This window comes from Geotrypetes seraphini, chromosome 3 (genome assembly GCF_902459505.1).
Source record: "Geotrypetes seraphini chromosome 3, aGeoSer1.1, whole genome shotgun sequence".
Classification (NCBI taxonomy): Eukaryota; Metazoa; Chordata; class Amphibia; order Gymnophiona; family Dermophiidae; genus Geotrypetes; species Geotrypetes seraphini.
In genome coordinates this window covers 29,857,433-29,881,692 of record NC_047086.1, presented here as the reverse complement: position 1 = coordinate 29,881,692, position 24,260 = coordinate 29,857,433, and the positions used below count along the sequence as shown (strand labels likewise).

The 24,260-nt window shown below is 41.4% G+C and overlaps 1 protein-coding gene across 3 annotated transcripts in view; it reads right to left on the bottom strand.

The window, feature by feature from the left end:
- The window catches only part of CASP8AP2 (caspase 8 associated protein 2), a 77,206-nt gene that overhangs the window by 12,866 nt on the left and 40,080 nt on the right, over positions 1-24,260 (bottom strand). For all 3 annotated transcript variants that reach the window (XM_033936739.1, XM_033936737.1, XM_033936738.1), the window contains one exon: positions 13,062-16,098. In XM_033936739.1, coding sequence (XP_033792630.1) covers positions 13,062-16,098 — 3,037 coding nt within the window. The remainder of the gene's footprint in view (positions 1-13,061; positions 16,099-24,260) is intronic.

Below are 24,260 nucleotides of genomic sequence, written 5' to 3'. Positions count from 1 at the left end.
TGCTGAAAATAGGGGACATGTGAGGGAAGGAAACTTTAAAAGGGGGGGGGTTCTTGGGATTGGACCAGGGTTCAAGACACACTTCAGAAGCATAAGGGGTCAAATAGGAGAAGGGAACTAGGTGCTGAAAAAAGGGGTAGGTGGGAGAAGGAGGCTGAAGCTGGGGGTCGGTATTGTAAAAAGGGAACATGTTAGAGAAAGGAGCTGGGAGCTGACAATGGGGATGTGTAAGAGAAGGGGGCTGGGGGCAGAAAAGGGGATATGTGTGAGAAGGAGGCTGTAAAAGGGGCATGTGAGAAAAGGGGGCTGGAAGCTGAAAGGGAAAAGATGGGAGAAGGGGCGGGGGGGGGGGGCTAAAAAAGGGGTTTGGAGCTGGGGCTGAAAATAGGGGACATGTGAGGGAAGGAGGCTTTACTAGCACCCATTAATGTAACGGGCTTAAACACTAGTCTTTGTATAACTTTAATATAAATACATGTTAATTGTGATTCATGTGTTGCTTTTTATGACTTTATAAGAATGAAAAGATGAAAATTCAGTGTTTTCAAGTTTTAAATAGGTAAATTGGAAAATTTGACTATCCTGGTCATAAAAGCAAAGTTTTATGGAAATAACAGACATTTTCTATACTTTTTAGGTATGAGCAATTAGGAAATTACACTTAGGTCCAAATTCTCAAAATGGTACCCTAAGTTAGGCAGTGGTAGACGTCTTACCACCACCTAACTGAATTGGTTTGATTTTAATTGGTGCGGTAATTGACCGCATCATTTAAAAACAATTAATAATTTTAAAATACCTCCATTTTTGTCACACACAGGTCCTGGAAATGTAGGCCTTAAAAACGTTAGCCTATATTTCTGGTGCCTATGCGTGACGGTGGCCGCCATTCTATGACTGACACATGACTGGCACCATTTTTGGAGGCACCGGCCAATAACTGCACTGTTTGTAGAATCTGGACCTTACTGCCCAGGAAAATAATTGTGCCTGAACAAACCAGAATAGTCAGTGATTATGTAAACACCCAAATATCTCATTTATTGGCCATCCATTTAAAACTAAAAGATTGCTATCTAAAAATAACATTAGAAGCTTCAGACCTGCTCACGTTAATTTTAAAACCTGAGACTCCTGAGTACCTAATCTAATCTAATCTAATCCTTAGGTTTGTATACCGTATCATCTCCACGTTCATAGAGCTCGACGCGGTTTACAGTAGGAGAAATAGGAAGGAACTACAACAGAGGGTTAGAGGAAGAAGTGTGAAGAAAATTTAGAGGACTTGGGATGCCAAGATATAAGAGTTTCCTTGATTCCTAAGTTGGAGGGAGACTTACATTTTTTGAGAAAAGCCAGGTTTTCAGATGTTTGCGGAAAACTTGGAGAGAGCTCAAGTTCCGAAGAGGGGAAGTAAGGTTGTTCCAGAGCTCAGTGATTTTGAAGTGGAGGGAGGTCCCTAGCTTTCCTGTGTGGGAAATGCCTTTTAGCGAGGGGAAGGATAGTTTTAATTTGTGGGAGGATCTGGTGGTATTAGGGTTTGAGGAATTCCAAGAAAGAGGGATAAAGGGAGGGAGGATACCATATAGGATTTTGAAAGTTAAACAGGCGCATTTATAGTGGACCCTGGCGATTATCGGAAGCCAGTGGAGCTTGGCCAGGAGCGGGGAGACATGGTCAAATTTACTTTTAGAGGGGTAGTAACATAGAAATAGACGGCAGATAAGGGCCAGGGCCCATCAAGTCTGCCCACTCCAGTGACCCTCCCTATCTATCTTTGCGGATAGATTCCACATGTCTATCCCATCTGGCCTTAAAATCTGGCACACTACTGACCTCAATAACCTGAAGTGGAAGACTATTCCAGCGATCAACCACCCTTTCAGTGAAGAAGAACTTCCTAGTAAGTTTGAAGAAGAACTTCCTAGTAAGTTTGACAATGATACAAAATGTCACTCACATTAAGCCCATCAACATCCAGACTGGATTGAACAACACTTGCCCATGGTTCCATCACCAGTGCAAAAGCAAGGGACAGACAACCTTATTGAGTCCCTGTGCTCAACTCAAACGGTTGAGAATTACCACCATTAATTCTCAGGCAGGCCCATGGCTTAAGTGTAGAATGCCATGAACCAGGCTGGAAAATGGAAGCCCAGACCAAAGGCCACTGGATCCGATCCCAATATAGGGAAAGGGAATGGGACTTGATATACTGCCTTTCTGTGGTTACAATCAAAGTGATTCACATATTATATACAGGTACTTATTTTATACCTAGATGAATGAAGGGTTAAGTGACTTGCCCAGAATCACAAGGAGCTGCAATGGGAATTGAACCAGTTTTCCAGGTTCTAAGGGGGCAATGTCTGGAAAGCAGTATATAATAATGCTTGAAGAGGAAACTGTTGAGGAAGAAGTCAGGGAGTTAGAGAAGTTCATCGAACAGGCATACAGGGAGGCCGTGGAAAATTACCAACAGTGGAGCTGCTAAGATACACCTACAGTGAGTGAGGACCACCAGGAGCAGAACCACAAGGAAGACGAGTCCAGTACAAGCCAACGCCAGGATGAGGGAAGATGGAAGTGCACAGAGGACATGGACCTATGGCTGGAGCGATTGTCATACATCAGGGACACGGACCTGCGGCTATAGAGGCAAGAGAAGATAGAGAGGATAGCAATCATTGTGGGGGACTCCATCATTAGACAAGTCGACAGCCACATAGCGAGAGGAAGACAGGATTGACTGGAGACCTGCCTACCAGGAGCCAAGGTAGAAGATATAGTGATTCGCATCGACAGGATCATTGACAGAGTGGAAGAGGAAGATACAGTGGTGCTGATCAACGTGGGGACAAACAACGTGAGCAACAGAACTACAGCAGGGAAGGACTGAAGGACCAGTTCCGGATGCTAGGAGAGAAGCTGAAGACCAGAACGCCGAGGGTAGCATTCTCGGAGATCCTGCTGGTACACAGGGCCGACGAGAAGAGGCAGACAGAGATGCAAGCAGTCAACGCATGGATGAGGCGCTGGTGTGATGAAGAAGGATTCCACTTTGTGCGCAACTGGATGATGTTCTGGTGGAAGAGCAAGCTATTTAGGAAGGATGGACTTCACTTCACCAGAGACGGAACAAGGCTACTTGCAAGCAACATCAAGAAAGAAATTGAGAAGTTTTTAAACTAGGAATAAGGGGAAGCTGACAGTCGACCAAGAGTCGATGGTTTGGGAACCGGTATACCCAGAGGATACCGTGCAGGAAGATAGTGGGGAAGACTCACCGGATCATAAGAAAGACAGAAATCCTGACGGATCGAAAGGGACACAAGAGGGAAGGAAATTCAACAAAGTAACAGCCGCAAATTCAAGTGTATGTACACGAACACAAGGAGCCTAAGGAATAAGATGGGGGAATTGGAAGCTATGGCACAAAAAGATAACCTTGACATCATCTGCATCACAGAAACATGGTGGAACGAGGAAAATGTCTGGGACACTGTGCTTCCAGGATACAAGCTATACCGCAGAGACAGAGTAGGTCAAAAAGGTGGGGGTATTGCCCTATATGTCAAAGAGGGAATTGAGTCTACCGGAGAGAACACGCCAGAAACAAAAAATAAGGTAGAGTCTCTATGGGTCAAAATTCCAGGAACAAATGGAACACAATCGAAGGTCGACATCTACTATCAACCCCCAGGGCAGTCCAAAGAAATTGATGGAGAAATGACGGACGAGATTAAATGCAACTGCAAGGGTGGCAACTCAGTTATCATGGTTGACTTCAATTATCCAGGGATATACTGGAACCTAGGTACCTCCGGCTGCAGTAGGGAGACCAAGTTCCTGTAGGCGATTGCTTCCTGGAACAACTTGTCAAGGAAAATACAAGAGGAAATGCAATTCTGGACTTAATTTTAAATGGACTACGAGGACCTGCGCAAGGTGTAGATGTAGAAGGGAAACTGGGAAGCAGTGATCACAATATGATCCACTTCAATCTGGACACAGGGGCAAAACTTCGATCCAGAACGACAGCCATGGCACTGAACTTCCGAAAAGGGAATTACGAAGGGATGAGACTCATGGTGGGGAAGAAGATTCAGAAGAGGATAAGTACTGTAAAAATGCTAGAGCAGGGGTGTCAAACTCAATCACATAAGGGGCCAAAATCTAAACCATTGGCTAAATCGCGGGCCAAATTTTTTATTAAGATACTTAGGGGTCCATTTATTAAGGTACACTAACCAATTTAGAGCGCGCTAAATGCACACCTTAATAAAAGCACCCCTTAGCCTTAGTAGAAGTGTAGGGTTACAACCTCTCCCGACATAAGAACATAACAGCTACTATACTGGGGCAGACTGAAGGTCCATCAAGCTCAGTATCCTCCTTCCAACAGTGGCCAACCCAGGTTCCCAAATGTACACTTAGCATATCACTTTGAGGCAACAGTCAATTGCTGACACTAAAAATCACCTTGAGTTGACTTTCTGGTTAGGTAGATGGTTTAGGAATGCAAAACTGTGTGTCTGAGATGAGCTCAGATTAACACAAATGTGCACTGAAGTGTAAATGACAGAAGGCAGATACATCCCAGGGATTCTGTGTTTACAAACCATTTCAGTTGTGCTTTCTTGCTTTAGGAGTTCAGCTGTGTGATTTATATTTTTCTTCCAGTATGTATTACAGTTAGATGTGACTGATAATCATAGAAGATTCCAGAAAGGCTTCACCACTCAAATTTATTTAAATTTAAGGTATATCTCTGTTACAAGATTCTATAGATAACCATCTTAAATAAACTTTTTCCTTAGACCTCAGCGGTGTAACTGTGTGTATAGCAAACTCCACACACAGATTACCAACATCAACTTCTTCATCGGTCCAATATTCTTTAAAATGCTAGTTTTATAATTTATTTTGTTTAGTTTTAAATAGTTATATAGATACTCATCTTATAAACACGGCTTAGGGGTACATATTCCGACATAGGACTATGTTTCGCCATAGGCTGTTTCAAGGAAATCCCCCTTTAATTGGTCTATGTTCATTACAGAAGTTCCTATTAAGCTTTCCTTTTCTCTCCACACACACACTTTGCTTAAGGTGGTTATCTATAGAATCTGATAATCATAGAGTCAGAACTCACCTCTTCAATAGTGCAGGCCAGGAGAGTGCAGGCGACTACGAGCAGCAGTAGAGAGCATCGGGAACACAGCGTGGCGGCCGCGAGACTTGCCCGCCATAAGGCATGAGCTATAGATTCATGTGCCTCAAACTTGTTGTGTGAATCTATAGCTGATGCCTTCCGGCGGGCAAGTCTCGTGTCGCCATGGTGTGCTCCCGATGCTCTCTACTGTCGCTCATGGTCGCCTGCACTCTCTTGGCTGCCGTTGCCAGCTTAATTACAAATATTTAATTGTCTGGTGGGCCAAATTGTATAGTACAAAAGGAAGAGGTAACGGACAATGAGCAGTCCACTGAAGAACACTGATGTAAAACCAATTTGATATTTCATAAAAGGACACAAGCAGAAGCTGTGGACCTGACACAGCACTGTGTTTCAGCATATGAGGAACGCCTGCATCAGGGGTCACTAAAAATGGAACCAAACCTGTGGCCCGCGGGCCAGAGTTTGACACGTCTGCGCTAGAGGAAGCATGGTCCCTTTTTAAGGACACAGTCACCGAGGCGCAAAATCTATATATACTGCGTATCAACAAGAGATCCAAGAGGAAAAATAACAAGGAAACAGCGTGGCTCACAGTAGCGGTGAAGGAAGCAATCAGAGACAAGAAGACTTCGTTTAAGGAATGGAAAAGGTCAAAAACGAACAAAAACTGGAAAAAGCACAAACAACATCAAAGCAGGTGCCGTAAGGCGGTAAGAGGGGCCAAAAGAGACTATGCTGTTTGATTTTATCTTTTTGAGAATGACAAAAAGTGTATTGGGTATGTTATAATGTTTTATGCATATTCAGAAATTAATGTAAACAAAAATATGATTTGTGAAACTTTGTTCTGTGTCAAAAGGAATTTTCTTTGTTCAAACCTAAGGACAGCCTCTATTGGTTGACAAGTGATGATGTCATACTGGTCATAGAAGGTATATATTGGTGAACAACTATTATAGTGGGATTCTTAGCTAGAAATGCCAGATTTTGGCTTCTGTAAAGACCCCCATGACGCAAATAACCTTTTGATAATTGTTATGGAAATTAATAAAAACAATACCTTTTTGGAAACATTTGCATCATTTGCCATTATGCACACTTTGCACACCTAAGAGCAAGGCTAGCTGCTCAGGTTTACAGAAAACCATGACTGGAATATAGTTATACTGGGCTATAATCTGTTCAAGAAAGACAGGGTAGGAAGAAAAGGATGCAGAGTGGCATTATATGTTAAAGATCATATTTGTAACACCCAAAACGTAATTGGCAACAACTTTTTTTCCCCCTGGTGAGAATGTGCCAAAATGTGAGGCTCAAATAAATTTTAGAAAAAAATCTAATAATAATAATAGGACTTTAGTACGGGCACAGCTCACTGTTTGGAGTGAGATTTAGCCACGGGCAGGATCTTATAGGTGACAAGCACCAGACTCAGGGTCTAAATAAGACCTGCCCTGTACATCATTATGTCCAATATTTAAATTTATTTATGCTAAAATCCACACGCCCTTGGTCTAAATTCAAACCAAGAGAAAAAAAAAGATCATATTAAACAGTACAGAGACAGTACAGAGACAGAGGCAAGGGAGGCATCCTATCAGCCTCCCTTGCCTCTTTCTCTGTACTGTTTGTGGTGTGAGGCAAGGACCTTCTTCTTTCTTTTGCTGCAAAGATCATATTAAAGCCACACAATTGCAGGATCTGCAGGGTAAGGAGGAGGTACTGTGGGTCAATATGGAAAGAGAGAATGTAAAATGTACCATATATATTTGAATATAAACTGACTCGAATATAGACCAAATAAAGAGGAAAAAAGGTTGACTGAAATATAAACTGGGGTGTTAATATTCAAGAGCCCTCCCCTGTCAAGTTCTTCACCCAGCCCCCCTCCCTCCTTGTCCTCCCTTCCTTTCTTGCCAGGCTATGCACCCTGTACCCCTCCCTCTTCTCCCAATGCCCTGCAGGCCTCCACTGGGCTGCTGTAAGACCTGGTGATCCCTCAAGCCTCCTATCCTGGTCAACTGAGACAACTTTTACCTTCTTCCCACTTCCCCTTCATACCTTTCAATTCCCTGGTGGTCCAGGACAGGAGGGATCCCTCCCGCCTCCTGTGCAGGCTGACTGTGACAACTTTTACTTCCTTCCTACCTCCACCGCATACCTTTCAAATCCATGGGGGTCCAGCAGTGAACTGGGGCAGGAGCAATCTTCCTGCACTCCAGCCCCGTGCAGAGCCGCTCTCTGAATGGCTGCTGCAAGTTCTCGCCCTAGCAACGATTCTTGAAGCACTCCACTGCTCGACTTTCCTTTCTCTGAGTGAATTCCATTAACCACCACTCTGGTGACTGTCCATCAACCAGTTTCTAATCCAGTTCATCACTCTGAATCCTAACTTCAGTCTGTTATGTTTATTCAAGAGCCTCCTATGAGGAACCGTGTCAAAGGCTTTGCTGAAATCAAAGTGAAATGGTGTGGTGGCCATTTTAGTCCACTCTTCAAGGTAATATGTAGAAATAAAACAAAAACTTAAAAGGAAAAAAAATAATGTTTTTTTATTGGACTAGTGTAATGTTTATGGTTTTATTGGACTAGAGTAATGTTTATGGTTTGCTTTCGAAGGTAACTGATCTGAGGAAGAAGGGATTACCATCGAAAGCAAATCATAAACTACTGGACAAGTTTCTGCTAAACTGGGACGTACACAGGTGAGGCTGGACTCATTTTAGAGCACTGGTCTTTGACCTGGGGGCCGCCGCGTCCGTGGGCTGCTGAGGACGATGGACCACTGGTCTGACCCAGCAGTGGCAATTCTTATTAAGGCCCCCTTTTATCAAGCATCGTTAGGGTTTTTTATCACTGGCTGCTGCAATAAAAGCACCGATTCTCACAGGAATTCTATGAGTGTCAGAGCTTTTGCCGTAGTAGCTGGTGATAAAAAACCCTAATGTGGCTTGATAAAAGGGGGCCTAAGTTAGTCCAATAAAAAGGTATTTGTTTCCCTTTATTTTCTGTTTTATTCTTACTGTGACAGGGAAAATCCTGAAACCATGGAAATCCCTAACATTCATCAGGGAATTAAAGAAACTTGTCCTGTCACTAGGGAGATAGCAAAACTCATTGCAGGGCAACTGAAATCACAGGGGGTAGAAAAGAAAAGTATTTCTTCATCTCAACCTTAATTATCATTTGTGAGAAGTCTTATAGGTTAACTCAGCACACACCCCTCCTATTCTAGCTAAGCAAAGGGAGGGGGTGGGGTAGAGAAAACGTCTCAGCCTAATGGGCAGCAGGGTGCTCTAAGGAAAGCAGGCAAACAGTATGAACCTCAGTTAATGAGAGCTTTTACTCGGACTGGAAGAGCATCACTCGTGGGGTGCCGCAGGGCTCGGTGCTTGGACCCGTGCTCTTCAACATCTTTATAAACAATCTGGACATAGATACGACGAGCGAGGTGATTAAATTTGCAGAAGATACGAAGCTGTTCATAGTGAAGATGAAGGGGGATTGCAAAGATCTGCAACGTGACATAATCAGGCTCGAGGAATGGGCATCGACATGGCAGATGAGGTTCAACGTGGATAAATACAAAGTGATGCATATTGGTAACAAAAATCTAATGCACGAATACAGGATGTCTGGGGCGGTACTTGGAGAGACCTCCCAGGAAAGGGACTTGGAAGTTATGATCGACAAGTCGATGAAGCCGTCCATGCAATGTGCAGCGGCGACAAAAAGGGTGAACAGAATGCTAGGAATGATAAAAAAGGGGATCATGAACAGATCAGAGAAGGTTATCATGCTGCTGTACCGGGCCATGATGAACCCTCACCTGGAGTACTGCGTCCAGCACTGGTCGCCGTATATGAAGAAGGACACGATACTACTCAAAAGGGTCCAGAAAAGAGCGACTAAGATGGTTAAGGAGTTGGAGGAGCTGCCGTACAGCGAAAGATTAGAGAAACTGGGCCTCTTCTCCCTTGAACAGAGGAGATTGAGAGGGGACATGATCAAAACATTCAAGGTACTGAAGGGGATAGACTTAGTGGATAAGGACAGGTTGTTCACCCTCTCCAAGGTAGGGAAAACAAGAGGGCACTCACTAAAGTTGAAAGGGGATAGATTCTGTACAAACGTAAGGAAGTTCTTCTTCACACAGAGAGTGGTAGAAAACTGGAACGCTCTTCCGGAGTCTGTCATAGGGGAAAATACCCTCCAGGGATTCAAGACAAAATTAGACAAGTTCCTGGTGAACAAGAGCATACACTGGTAGGGCTAGTCTCAGAGCACTGGTCTTTGACCAGAGGGCCGCCGCGTGAGCGGACTGCTGGGCATGATGGACCACTGGTCTGACCTAGCAGCGGCAATTCTTATGTTCACCTGAGAGTCTGATTACCGTATATTTGAATATAAGCCGATCCGAGCACAAGTCGAGATCAACCTTTCCCCCAAAGGAGGAAAAAAGGTTGACTCGAATATAAGTCTGGTGGCTTAATATTCAAGTGCCCTGCCCTGTCAGGCTCTGCACCCAACCCCCTTCCCCCGGTCAGGCACTTCACCCAGCTCCCTTCCTGCTAGGCACTGCACCCAGCACCCTTCCCTCTCTCCCCTATCAGGCAATGCACCAGCCCCCTTCCTTCCTTCCCTCCCTCCTCCCATCAGGAGTGAGCTTTTCATGCTCCCAGCTGGCCCTGCACCGCTCCTTAATAGGCTGTAGCGAGAGCCACGAATCCTGCGAGAACTGGCGGCAGCCTATCAAGGAGCGGTGCAAAGCCGGCCAGGAGCATGAAAAGCTTGGTCCTGCGTGCCGGCCCGGGTGTGCCGCTGGCTACTACCTTCGCAATCTGTGGATTTCAGCATGGGATATATGCTGGACTACCAGGGAAAAGGTAAGAAAGGAGGGAGGTGGTAATTGTTAGTTTTGGCCTACCACTAGGTGGTTTCAGTTAAGGGGAAGGGTTAATCTGCTGGCTGGGTTGGAGGGCAGAGGGGAGTACGGGACAATCAAGCCATTGTGACATCACTGATGAGGTTGGGAAGAGGGTATAGGGAAGGAAGGTGGGACAGGATATAGAGCCTGGAAGAGAGGGGAGACAGTGTTCAGAGCCTGGCAGGGAAGGGGGCTTGGTTCAGAGCTTGTTAGGGATTGGGACTGAGGGCAGGGGGCTGGGTGCAGAACTTGGCAGGGAGGGGGGCTGAGTGCAGAACCTGCCAAGGGAGGGAGTGAGGGAGGGGACACTGGGTGGATCCTGGCAGGGCATGACACTTGAATATTAAACCCCTGTCTTATATTCGAGTCAACCATTTTTCCTCCTTTTGGGGGGGAAAAATGGGGGTCTCAACTTATATTCGAGTATATATGGTATATAGCTATGGGTAAAAAAATGACTTCTTAGCTCAAAAAAAAAAAATCCCGGGCACAAAGCTGCTGTAGAATCTACAAACTGAACATTTGTACCTGGGATATTTTCTCTACTGATGCAGAAACAAGAACAGGTACATCTCTAGCACCTGCAGTACTTATTGTGTTTAAAGTACACCATGTGAGAAGTAACTTCAGTGTGAGTGTTGCAGTTTCCAATCTTGCCAGAATTCCATCTAGTTTCTTCCTGCATTGGGCATGTTGTTCACTCCAGTCTGGATGTTGATGGACTTTGTGTGAGTGACACTGAATACAAAAGTGTGCTTTTTTGCAAATTATATAGGGCTAGATTCACTAAGCCCACCAATCAACTTCCGACCACTTAGCGACCCCTTTGCAACTCGATTTCCCTCCGACCCGATTCACTAACCTCTGTTCCGATCATTCGCTGATCTGCGCATGCAAATGAGGGGGAACGGCATTCAAATGTAGGCAGGCAGCGATTCACAAAAAAAAAAAAAAAAAAGAGGGACATCGACTGGGCTGACTTGATCTAAAAATAAGCGACTGCTGAGGACCAGTTGCTCAGGTCCTTTCGGACTGCCCTGCATTCTGCTGCCCCGATCTGCTCTCTGCCCCATCTCCTGCTCTAGCCCCGAATCTCTCCTGCCGCCCCGACTCTCCTTCTCTTCCCCGCAGTGCAAGCCTGTGGTTTTAACCCGCGGGTTAAAACCACAGGCTTGAGAAGAAAAAATAAAAAATAGAAGTTTCCTGCTCTGTTGGGCATGGAGGGCCAGCACAGATGGTCTGCGCAATGCGTCGGGATTGCTATAGAGCGATTTGTGAATCAGCCCCCCGGACACGATCGGATCGATCCATGCCCTTAGTGAATCTAGCCCATAGTTCTGTCATTTACTAATCCTCTTGACTCATTTTCAAACTTACTATCTCTCTTGCAGAGGTAACTCAGTAGTCTCAGGATTTAAAGTTAACATGAGCAAGTCTGAAGCTTCTAATGTTATTTTAGACCTAAAGAGCCATTTTATAACACTAACTCGCAAAGCCATTTATTCTGTAATCGCTCCCACACTATAGCTCCCCATAGCGCTAAGACTGGAAACTACCGTAACTCTAATCATTTCAAATCTAACCTTAAAACCTCTCTCTTTAAGGATGCTTTTGAGATTTAGACAAATGGATCACCTAAGTCTTCCCCATCTCCATATCGTTCTTCCCATTACCTTCTCAATTTTTTATTTTATAAATTGTAAACCCTCCCCCATTTCCCTCCTGTGCAATGTCTTGACAATTCAAAATTTTCATGTGTCCTTTCCCTTGTTTTTAATTATCCTTGTTTGTTTTTTAAAACCGCTTTGGTACTAAAGCGGTATATTAAACCATAATAAACTTAGTGGTGCGCATATCTACAGTGGCAACAAGAAGCCATCTCTCCCTCCATCCACAGTCTGACCACTGTGCTCTGAAATACTAAAACTAAAGAGATACTGCTTCTGGAACATCTGGATACCTTTTATCTCCTTACTCCAATTGCTTTCTGGACGTGAGCAACCTGCTAGCTCCATCTACACCAGTGGTCTCAAACTCAAACCCTTTGCAGGGCCACATTTTGGATTTGTAGGTACTTGGAGGGGCGCATAAAAAATAGTTAATGTCTTATTAAGGCTGCATGTTCCCCCTTTCTTTGCAGCATCCTTCAGCTTCCCCCCGGCCTTAGTTTCAGCTAATTACTGCAGCCTGCAAAGAGGATTGCCGATGCTGTAGCGTCCCTTGCAGGCTGCCATCGGCCTCCGCAGCACATTTCCTCTGACGCAGTCCAGCTCCTCTTCTGACATCAGGGGCCAGGACCGCAGCAGAGGGAATGTGCTGCTGAGGACGACAGCAGCCTGCAAGGATCGCTATAGCACCGGCAATCCTCTCTGCAGGCTGCGGTAATTATCTGAAGGTAAGAGAAGGAGACCAGGAGGGAAGCCGGAGGACGCTGCAAAGAGTGGGCAGCACCACTACAGACAGAACTAATACAGACCGTGGGTCGCAAAATAGTACCTGGCGGGCCGCATGTGGACCCTGGGCTATGAGTTTCAGACCACTGATCTACTCCCAACTTTTTTGTAATGTGTAGCTCAGGCTTCCTTTACCTACAACCTGTTTGCTCCTTACCACTTTTCTCCTTGTCCCTGCTCTCAAAGGAGTGGAAGAAGGGGAGGCTTGGTTTTACAAGCATGTGCATATCTGAATGTGTAATTTTCTAAGAGGCATATGTGCAAATAGTTCCATTATAAAATTAACCCCTATGTGCACAAACAGCCTATGTTATTACTTAGAACTGCTGGACATTTCAAAAAGGCACTTATGTGGTTAAAGCTGTCACCACTAACTGTATAAACTATAAATGATTTGAATATTGGTTCTTTGGGTTTTGTTTTGTTTTTTCTAAGAGTAGGACTTTAGAAACAAAAATAAATAATTATCAAGACAACAAAACCAAAATGATATCCAACCTACCTGGTCCAGACCATTACTACTTCACCTCTCTTTTTAACAAGATTTTTTGCAGAAAGGCTGTTGGGTGAACACGTTGAAGACACAGTCTGAGATCCTCTCTTTCGTGGTGTTGTGTTCATTTTTATAGGAGAACTTTGGTTTAAGACATCACTTTCCTCTGCCTTTCTACCAAGCTTCCTCATCCTCTCAGGCTTGATTATCACGTCAAGGTCATTTTTCAGCTTTTTCGTAGAGAAATCCTCAGATATCTTGACCTTCTTTCGTTTTTTAGTACCTCCCTCTGAACTTTTGCCGTTACTCTCCACGTCACAAGTGCTTGAACATAATTCTATGATAGGACCAGACTGATCCGCTTTACTAATGCTCAAAGGTTCTTCAGTTAAATCTATACAAATGACATCAGCGATACTCTTTGAAGGTTCATCTGAAGCCTGTACTGAACAGTTGGGGGACAGTTCTGATTTTACAATTGATATTTCTACAGTGTTACCAGGAACATTTAAATCATGAAAGTGTTCAGAGCAATCACTTTTATCACTACAGCAGCTGGTTTTGTTTGATGCTTCTACTGCAAACTCAGGGGCAACTACAGACAGTTTTTGCATAGGACTGATCCGTGTCTTATCACTGGAAATCACTGTATTTAAGTTTCTAGCAGATTCTTCAGTCTCTTTCATACTTGTGAATGGGGAGTTCAGATTATCTGGGACAGCTGTAACCTCTTTTTCTTTATCTGTCAAGGCTTTGGCTTCTGTCAATAAGGCCTGGTCACCAGTGGGAGAAGCAACTGGAAATGCATGTCTTATTTTAACAATAAAGTGGTCATTGGACTTCTCCATGATGACGGCTTGCATTGGTTGACTGGGGTGGTACTGAAATCCAGAAGGTGCAGTCAGATTTGCACACGAAGAAGAGCAGCTTGAGCGGCTGCTTGAATTATCAGATTCTAAAGCCAAATGGATATCTTGTTCTGTGGCATCCTCCCCTTCTAGTAGAGCATCTTCGCTATAATGTGCATTGATAACTTCTTCAGGTGCTGAAAGAGGTATACTTTCGGGCTTTAAAAAACTAAGGTGAGAATCTGACTTCAAAGGGGATGGAACTGTTAAAGATACTGCTAGATCTTCTAAAAGGACAGAGGAAACAAATGACTTGCCCTTTTCTTTGTTCATCTCAATGTCTTTACCTGAGGACGTCACAGTGGGGTCTTCCAGCATACAGCTTTCATCCAGAATATCTGGATTGACTGTAGTCTGAAATATAGAAGACAAAAGCTGGGGCTTCACAGGGGAGACATCTGATAACAAAGATTCCTCCAAAACTGTTGTCAATTGCAGACAACCCCTGCTTTCAGCATCAGTAACAGGAACAATGTCACATTTTGTATTTCCAAGGATCTGTTTTTCTGGTGTCCCAAACTGCTGCTGACCTTTTTCCGGGCAGGCATTTTGTTGCAAAATAGAGCCCTGAAGTAAGCTTTTAAAATCTTCACCCATCTGAGAATCATGTACTAAATTAAAAGTCAAGCTAGCTACTTGCTGATCTGCCAAAGGTTCACAGTTTAAAGATGACTTCTTTTGTGCATCTGTTTTCATTTTAGAATTTTCTTTCTCTCTCACATCAGTAAAGGCACTAAGGCTGCTCTGGATATGGTCTTTCTTGGAACGACATGTTTCAATAGAAGATGCATTTATGTTACCTAAAGATTTTACAATATTTCTAAAAGCACTTTTTGATGTATTTATTTTATCTTGCTTAGTATTACATTGTTGTGCTTTGCGTTCATGCTTTTCCCCTGGTTGCAGATTTACCATCACCACTCGACTGATGTCTTTAAGACCATTCTTTGTTGCAGTCATTTGATTTTTTATAAGATGGTCCTGTTTCATGTCATGCTTTTGACGTTCTTCCCTAGGCTGCATATTTTCTAACATTAACGAATTAATGCCTTTTTTAAGACCATTTTTAGGTGCATCAAGTTTACTTTTTTTGCTTTGCTCCTTTTGTGTTTTCTGTTTCAGGTGAGGCTTATTAGGCTTTGGATTTATCAATGATATATGTGTGACAGTATCTTTAGATTTTGCTACTTTGACTTCTTTAATTTTTTTCTTGTGTTTGGGTGTTTCTGCCACAGCTTTAGTAGAGCATTTATTATCTTTTGTGATTTCATGTTTGCTTCCACGCCTATCCAGTTCTGCTCTGTTGCATAATTTGACAAGCATCTTCTCTAGTTTGCTAAACAAATAGTCAAGTTGTTCTTCCACAAATTTCCACAACTTCTTTTTCATATCCTTTAAGTGCTGTTCAAAAATACGATCCACTATTCCGTTCTTTTTAATCTCCTTCAATTTAGTCTCGATGGTGTTGCAGAGCCTCTGTTTTAGGCAATCTGAAGAGCAACACATCCTAGACCAATCCAGGGTTCTGATCAAGGAAGTAAAATTGTAACTTGCAACTTCTATGACTCTGTGGAATTGCTTTGCCGTAAACTGTACTTTGAATTTCACGTATTGCTTTCTGATGTATTCTCGGATGTCTTGAAACATCTGCATAACTTCTTTTATTTTAGAAGGCTCGCCGTCAAAGTTCTTTATACCTTTAATGCAAGAAATGTCCAGTATTTTTTCTTGCTTGATCTTATTGGGAGATTTAGACATTTTGTTCTTCATATTTGCTGTCCTGCTTTTCTGCACAGGTACTTTAGCTGAAACTGATAAAGCATTGCTTTCATCTTCTAATGCTTCCTTCTTTTTCACCTTGGCCTGTGTACTTCTGCTCAGCTGTTCGTCCTCAGGAGAAGCTTTTCCTTCTTTATTTTTAACAACTTCAACAGATCGAACTTGTAGTTTAGGTTTGTCTTCTGCTGCCTCCTCATCTTCACTACTAAAAATTTCTCCTTCTTCTATTTCAATTGTTTCCATGTGAGAATCTGTAGTCCTGCCTTTATCAGCTTGGAATGCTGGCTTCTCATTTTCCTTATTCAATTCATTTGAATGCTGCTCGATGTTATTACCAACAACAGTTTCAGAAGGTAAATCTATATATAAAAAAAGAAAAACAGAAATATAAACCTGATGTCATACAAATTCAAAAAGGAACAAGGCATCACTGAACAAACAGTAATAAAATAAGTTATAAGCAATATGCTGTCTAAACCTTATTAAACAGTTAGTAACATATTAAGGCATCTGCTCCATATGAGGAAAACCATTATTTTTATAAGTTTGATTTTATAAGCCATTTGAGAAGAGATACAACACAGGAATTCAATGGAGTGAGACATGGTATGAACAGTTGGAAAACTTTGAAGAATTTTCTAGGATCTACACACTACTTGACCAACTGCCAAAGAGAAAGAGAAAAACCAACTACTACAAACAGGGAAGGAAGGTACATGTGACTACACTGAACTGCTTTAACGATCTCTTAAATAGCAGAATAGTGAAAGACTTGCCACCGTCAGCGAGACCATACTTATTCTTTGAAGTGCAAATACACCTTCGAACACCGTCAAAAGTGCGCCAGACTTTGGTGCGCCGACAATCCCACGGCGACATTTGTGCGGTACCGTGTTCCTGATATTGTTTATCTAGCACGGACTTCTGCGACTGTGAGGCTGAGCTCTAAGGCTTTTTCTATCCAGCGCAAAGACATTATGAGAAAATAAACTGAGCAAAGACATTGTTGAATGATACATTTTCTTATACAGTACAGTTTCTCCAGCGCAAGCTTTTCTAATAGTGAAGCGTTCAGTGTATATATGTATAAGCAACGGTTTCCTCAAATCTACCTAGCTAATATGAGCTTTTAATCCAGGAACTGTCCAAATTCCTTTTAGACCTCACTATCCCCCCTTTTATTAAACCACGACAGTGGTTATTAGCGCAGGGAGCCACGCTGAATGCTCCCGATGCTCACAGGAACTCTATGAGTTCAGTGCAGCTCCCTGCGCTAATATCCGCTATCACAGTTTAGTAAAAGGCAGGGTATGTTAATTGCTTTGATCACACCCTCGAGTTTCCACATAAATGGACGAGAAGAAAAAAACCATAAAATGTTTCTGTAAAGTGCTAATTGGGTTTTACCACAAGAATAAACTTTGCAGCAGAGGTGAGCCAAAGCTCAAATACTTATAGCAACACTTCTACTTTTGGTCTTAACACTAGATTAATCAAGTTACTACTGATTGCACAGAATTCTTTTCCACCTCCCCACCGAGCTCGTTCAGCAAAAGGAGGCAGAAGTGAACCACTGCACATGAGGTCACACCCTACTCTTGGGCCGACTTGGTCCTATTTATGTGAACTTTGGGACTGCAGGGTCCCTGCAATTCACATAACTAGTCATGTCTAAGCCAGCACAAAAGCAGGAAGTGACTTGATGTGCAGTAGGTCACTTCTTTCTCTTTTTGCTGCATGAGCTCAGTGGGGAAATGGGAGAGAGCGCAAACTGAGCAGCTGCCACTGCCTGTGTCTGAAAATGAAAAGGGACCTTTTTGTATTTATACAACCACACTCAAAGTGGTTTACATACAGGTACTTCAAGCATTTTCCCTATCCATCCTAGTGGGTTCACAATTTATCTAATGTACCCAGAGTAGTTGAGGATTAAATGACTTGCCCAGGTAGTTCTAACCACTGCACCACTCTCTCCAAAGCAAGGACACAGTGTGCAAGAGTGTGCATGGAGGAGGCAGAATAAGATCACTGGAATGAAGTTCTTGATGTCTTAGAAATCTTGGGCTTTTCTCTTTTGCACCTCTAAGGACCTAGATGTATCTTCCTCTTCTCTCTGATTTTACCTCTCTTGGACTGCTCACTTTTTACCATATACAGTGGTGCCTCGCATAAAGAACGCCTCGCACAGCGAACGCTGCACACAACGAACTTCATTTCATGATTCATACAACGAACTTCGTTTCACACAACGAAGTCGCCCGAGCTTCCACGATCGCTGCCGATATATTGCATCCTTCCGCGCAGGCACTGCAGGCAGTCGTTAGTCACTGCGCTTAACACGTTTCACATAACGAACTTTTCGCATAACAAACTTGCTCCTGGAACGAATTAAGTTCGTTGTGTGAGGCACCACTGTACTGTACTTGTACCATTCCTTCTGTTTCTTCTCCCTCCTTGCTCCCCTCTTTGTCCTATATCTCCCTTTCTTCATTAGACAAGGAACTTATTTTGCAATCTTTATCAATACAAGATTAGCATTTTTCTCCTTCCATATGAATCTAGGTTTATGCAATTTGCTGTTCATTTACAGAACATATTTAATCACCTTGCTCTTCTTCACTTTAATTCCTGGTCTTAGACATGTGAGAACTCTAAAATGCAGAGCAGAGTGTCACTGGAGAAAAATTAAATCATCTTTTTCTCTGTCTTCCTGCAGATCACGCCAAGTCAAATATACATCTCTGGTTAAGCATGCTACATCCTCTTACTTTTTTGAAATTATCCATGCCAACTCTATGGCCTTTTGGATAAATTATGCAATCCTTCCACTGAGGGACCAGTTCTCCCTATTGGTTGTCCTGATGCCTTTGCTTCTTTTCTCCTCCATAAATTCTTCTCTCTGAAGGATCCCTATCTGTACCTTATGACTGCCATACATGAGAAGACACTTTGGACCAAATATTTCCACATGAGGCTTTGCAAGGTACCATATAAATACCTTCTGCTTACAAGGTGGTTTCCTTGGTTAGATCATTTTTTTGATATAAATTGTAATTCATATTTAATGAAGACTACTATGTCAGTGTTGAGCAAAGGGCGATAAAGAAATGTTTGGTCCAACTGAAAAAGAAATTTGAGGCTCACTAGTCCTCGTATCTCTCTTTCAATCAGTTCCTGAGTGCTTTCTTTACTTGGCTTCATTCCAAACATCTTTTCCTTAATTTCACTAAATGAAAGTCCATTTGTTTTCCCAACAATCAAGCTCTCTGCCCTGCATCCTTCCTCTGGATGGTGTTACTCTAATTATCAACCGAAAAGATCATTGCGCTGTGAAAATTCTGTGCTGCTGAAAGTAAATGTTAACCCAAAATACGTAATGACCTTTTGTTGTGCAGGGGTAAGATTGTGGAACTCCCTCGTTGGGAAAATACGGAAATGTAGTGATAGGAGCACATTTAGAAAACTACACAATTGTTTGTAAATGCATTTCTTTAAGTAGTGATCTTCCCTGTTCGCTGATTTTCCAAAGGATTTGATTATTTGTTGTAAAATTTTATGTATATAACATTTTTGTAAACCGTTTTGGCTTAAAACGGTATAGAAATTTTTTAAATAAATAAATAAAATACCAAACCATGAATTTGTTTGTATTCTTTGAATTACCTTTGATACATCCTTTACACCACTGGTCTCAAACTCACGGCCCAGGGCCACATGCGACTCGCAAGGAACTACTTTGAGGCCTTCAGTACGTTTATCATAATCACAAAAGTGAAATAAAACCGTTTCTTGATCATATGTCTGTTTAGCTATAAATTATTTTTAAGACTTAGCCAAAAGGAAAGATTTATAAACTATAAAGAGTTTTACCTCATGTAAAATTGTCATTTCTTTAATAAGACATTAACTATTTTTTCTGAGGCCCTCCAAGTACCTACAAATCCAAAATGTGGCCCTGCAAAGAGTTTGAGACCACTGCTTTACTGCCCTAATTCACTCTTCCTTCTTTGCGATGCATTGCATCTTCTTTGTTAAACCATTTCTTCTACTCAGTGTGGCTCCTTCTCTTTTCTCTCGTTATTCAGCACCACTTAAAATCCTGAAGAAACTTCAACTGATATAAACTGCTGCTGACAAATTACTCCACAGTGCTTGTATCACTGATCACATTACAACATTGCCTGTTGGGTACAAGCAAAGACAAAGGGGAATCAAAGCATTTTTCAAAATTAAAGCGCAAGGCAAGTTACATACAGGTAAAGTAGATATTTCCCTTCCCATTGGGCCTTTAAATCTAAGGACTCCTTTTACAAAGGTGCGCTAGCAGTTTTAGCACGTGCTAAAATGCCGCACGTGCTAGCCGCTACGCCTCCTTTTATTTAGCGCGTGCTAATCCGGTGCATGCGCTAAAAACACTAGTGCACTTTTGTAAAAGGAGCCCTAAGTTTATATCTAAAGAAATGGAAGCCTTCATCACTTGCCCAAGGTTACAAGGAACATCAGAAGGACAAACAGGATTTGAAACCTGGATTCCTTCATTTTCAGCCCACTGATCTAAAGACTAGGCTACTCCACTGCAAATAAAGAATAAAAGAGATCGGGGGGGGTGGGGCTTGGCGGCGCACAAGATGGTAGTGTAATCGCGGCGCTCCTCAAACCCGGGCAGCACGAAGATAATTTTGAAAAGTACTTTGCGGCTTTTTATTTACCAAAGTTATTACACAACATTGTTTAGTATGGTGGCTACGCGGCAAGTGAAATTAGAAACAGCTTTCACGGCAGGAGGGACGGCAAAGCGTGTTAAACACGATCAGGTTACGCCGTCGAAAGTGCCTCTCCCTGCTGAATATGTGGACGTGCTGGATAAAAACGAAATAATGGCAGAATTTCGGAGCATTAAGCAAATGCTTCAAGATAATGCAAACAGATTTGCAGAAGTAAAGGAAGAAGTATTGAATATAAACAGGCAGATGGAGGTTGCCAATCAGAGAGTGTCGATATTAGAAAACAAAATGGAGCAGTTGGAAATTAACGCGAGGCAATGTAAAACTGACAGTCAAGATATTAAGGAAATGAAAAAACAACTTGAGGATTATAAGAATAGAGGAAGGAGAATGAATGTGAAAATTATTGGTCTAGCTGAAAATTTGGAAGGGGGAAACGCTATCCAATTTTTGGAAAATCTTTTACCAAAGTTACTGCAGTTAAATTCAAAACATCCCCTTGAAATAGAACGAGCACACAGGATTCCATCTAAACGGTCAGCTAACCAAGTGAAGCCAAGGCCTTTAATTTTCAAGCTCTTACGATTCCAGCAGGCCTTGGAGATTTTGAATTTGGCTAAAGCTGACAGAAGTTTAAATTATAAAGGATCAAAGTTGCTGTTCTTGCCGGATTTCGCAAAAAACACTGCGAACAAACGAAAACAATTCCTTCAGTTAAGACCTCAAATGAAAGAAAAGGGGCTCACATATGGCTTGTACTATCCTGCAAAAATGAGGCTGACAAGTGGAAACAAGTCCTTATATTTTGAAGATCCGGAAAAGTTAAAGGACTTCTTGACAAATTCTGAGCCAATGTCTATTTAAATGGTTTTTAAGTTAACAACATAGACTTGACAATATTTTTGAGGATTTTTAGACAAGTTAACTTAAAGAAGAGGATGACTATAAAGAAAGGAAAGGACCAACATCTAACAATAAAACGGAAAAGGGATTGGATGAATTCAGTTATATTTAACAATCTAAAGATGAAAAATGGGGAGGAAAAAAAAAAAAAAAAGAGAGAGACCTATTCAGCAGAATTTCTAGTCCGCTCCTTAATTAAAAGATATTATATGTTCTGAAAATATCAACTTTAGTAAGAAGAGATTATTTTAAATGCATCTGACACGCTTAATGATAAAAGCAGAGGAAGAGTCTATACGGTGAAATTGGATTCAGCAATTTTGACTGAGCAATATTTGTTGTTTTTTGAATATATTATTGAATGAAAAGATGGACTAATGTGTGTTGAAGATGTCAATGGAATAGTCAAATGGGAAAAAGGAGTCAAGATTCCTGCATTTTGGATTGGTCATGGTATAACTTAAAAGGATATACAAGAAAGTTAGGAAAATATGAATTATTTTATAGAAGTTGAATTCTGTTATATGAAGTTGTATGGAGATGATTAATTAAATTTCCATTTATAGGATGTTAGAGGGTATAAGATAAATTGGAGCAAGTCAGAAATTCTTCCACTTAATGTGCATTGTACTAAAGGATTATTTGATTCATTCTCATTTGTATGGAAAGAAGATGGATTAAAGTATTTAGGTATTAGAATAAAAAATACACTAGAAGACATAATGAAAGAGAATGAATATTTTTTTTATTAAAAAAGTAACAGAAATGTGTGAGCAATGGAATCCTTTACATCTTTCTTGGTGGGGAGAGTCCAAATATTGCCTGTGGTTTGTTATCAAATGAGTATGATACCAGTTTTTTTTTCCAGGGGTCCTTTTATAAAAAGTTAAATGGTATTCTTACAAAGTTTGTTTGGCTGGGTAAAATACCCAGAATTGCCTTAGTATCTTTACAAAAACCAATTGCAGAGGGTGTATAGGTATCATCAAGCCTATATTTTACGCCAGGGTATGTATTGGGTCCTCCCAGAACTCATGGAAAATATCCCAGATTGGTTGTATTTGGAATGGCGACTCATGTTTCCTATAAACTTATCTCATTTTCTCAGTGTTAAGATGCCTAGAAAATATAAAAAGAACAGAATATTGATGGATATATGGAAAACTTTGTGTTATGTCAGCAATTTAACTCCAAACCCAATACACAAATCAACAAATCAATCTTTATGGCTAAACTCCAAGATTCAAGTTGGCGGTTTTAAAATCGCATGGAAGCATTGGATTATTGCAGGTATACGGACTCTAGGAGATGCTATTTTAAATGGTAAACTGCTTGATTTTTCACAGTTGCAACATAAATATAGTCTAAACAAATCACAAAGCTTTAAATGGTTGCAGCTGAAGCAGGCTATTCAGGAGGGGTTCCCTGAATGGAAAAATCTTAGCAATCAGTATAGTCTGGAATTCTTAGCTTTCAGGCGGATTTCTTGGGACACCAAGCCGCACAGTGGTATAAATTGATATCTGGATTTATGAATAAAAAACCAAAGACTGGTCTTAGAGACATTTGGAGCATTGAGATTAAGCATCAAATTTATGCATCTCAATGGCCATAAATTTGGTCTTGGAGAATGAGATGTACAGTGTCTGCATCTATGAGACAAACTTGTTTCTTTTTGTTACATAGAGCATTTTGGACCCCGGTTAGATTACAAAAGTTGGATAGCTCTAAGTCTAATAGATGCTGGCATTGTAATCTGGAAGCAGGGACTTTGGATCATTTAATATTTTATTGTCCCTGTATCATGGTTTTTTGGAAATCAATTTGGTCTCAAATTAATTGTTTACTAGAAAACCATGTTGCTTTATCATATGATACAATTCTATTTGGGACATCTATGAGAACAAAAAGTCAAATTTCATCAAGTAACAATAAACTTTTATTAATAATGACAGGAGTCGCCATTCAACATATCACCAGAAATTGGAAAAATTACACCAGACTTAATTACACCTTCTAGTGGAATTCGTTGTGCCATATATACAAAATGGAAAGAACAATTGCTATACAAAAAGGGAATTATAATTTTTAAAAGATTTGGGGGCCATTGATAACTTATTGTAATGATTAGACGCTTTTTTACACTGAAAGTATAATTATAATTATGGGAAAGGGGGTGGTATAATTTTATGAATATAACACATGTATGATATTTTTTGATTACAATATTTGTGAAAAGGGTGGGTGGGAGAGGGAGATAATTTATATATTTAAGATGACAATTGAAAGAATTTCAAGTGATGTGTATGATTCATTTGATGTAATATTGTGTACTTGAAGTAAGATGAAAATGAATAAAGAATTGGAAAAAAAAAAGAATAAAAGAGATCAACTGTTCAACATTTTGTATAATCTTTTTAAAAAATTTTTAATGAGTTACAATTCTGCTGCTGCTACTACTACTACTACTACTCTAAAGAGATTAGGTTCTTATCTTGATAATATATTTTCCAATGGAAAGGAGTGGCATGATGAACCGTAGGATTATTCATCCATACTCGCAAGCATACTGCAGAAGATGTCAATCACAGCTTTTTAGCTCCTCCTCCTTCTCCGCAGTCTCTGCTGTCTCCTTCAGTTTGTACCAAAGCTGGCAACAGCCCTATAGGAGACAGGAGAAAGAGGGGTATGGGGAACTCCCTGCAAACAAGTGTCTGATCCATACACATAAATGAAAAACATTCACCGAATGAACAGTAATGAAATGAAAACATTAACAAGCTTCCGAGAGGAACCATGAATGCAAGAAAAATAGAAGATAAACAAGAACATAACAACCTGAACATTTATGGAGCTCAAACATTCCTCCCTCTTAAATCTATACAGATACACTC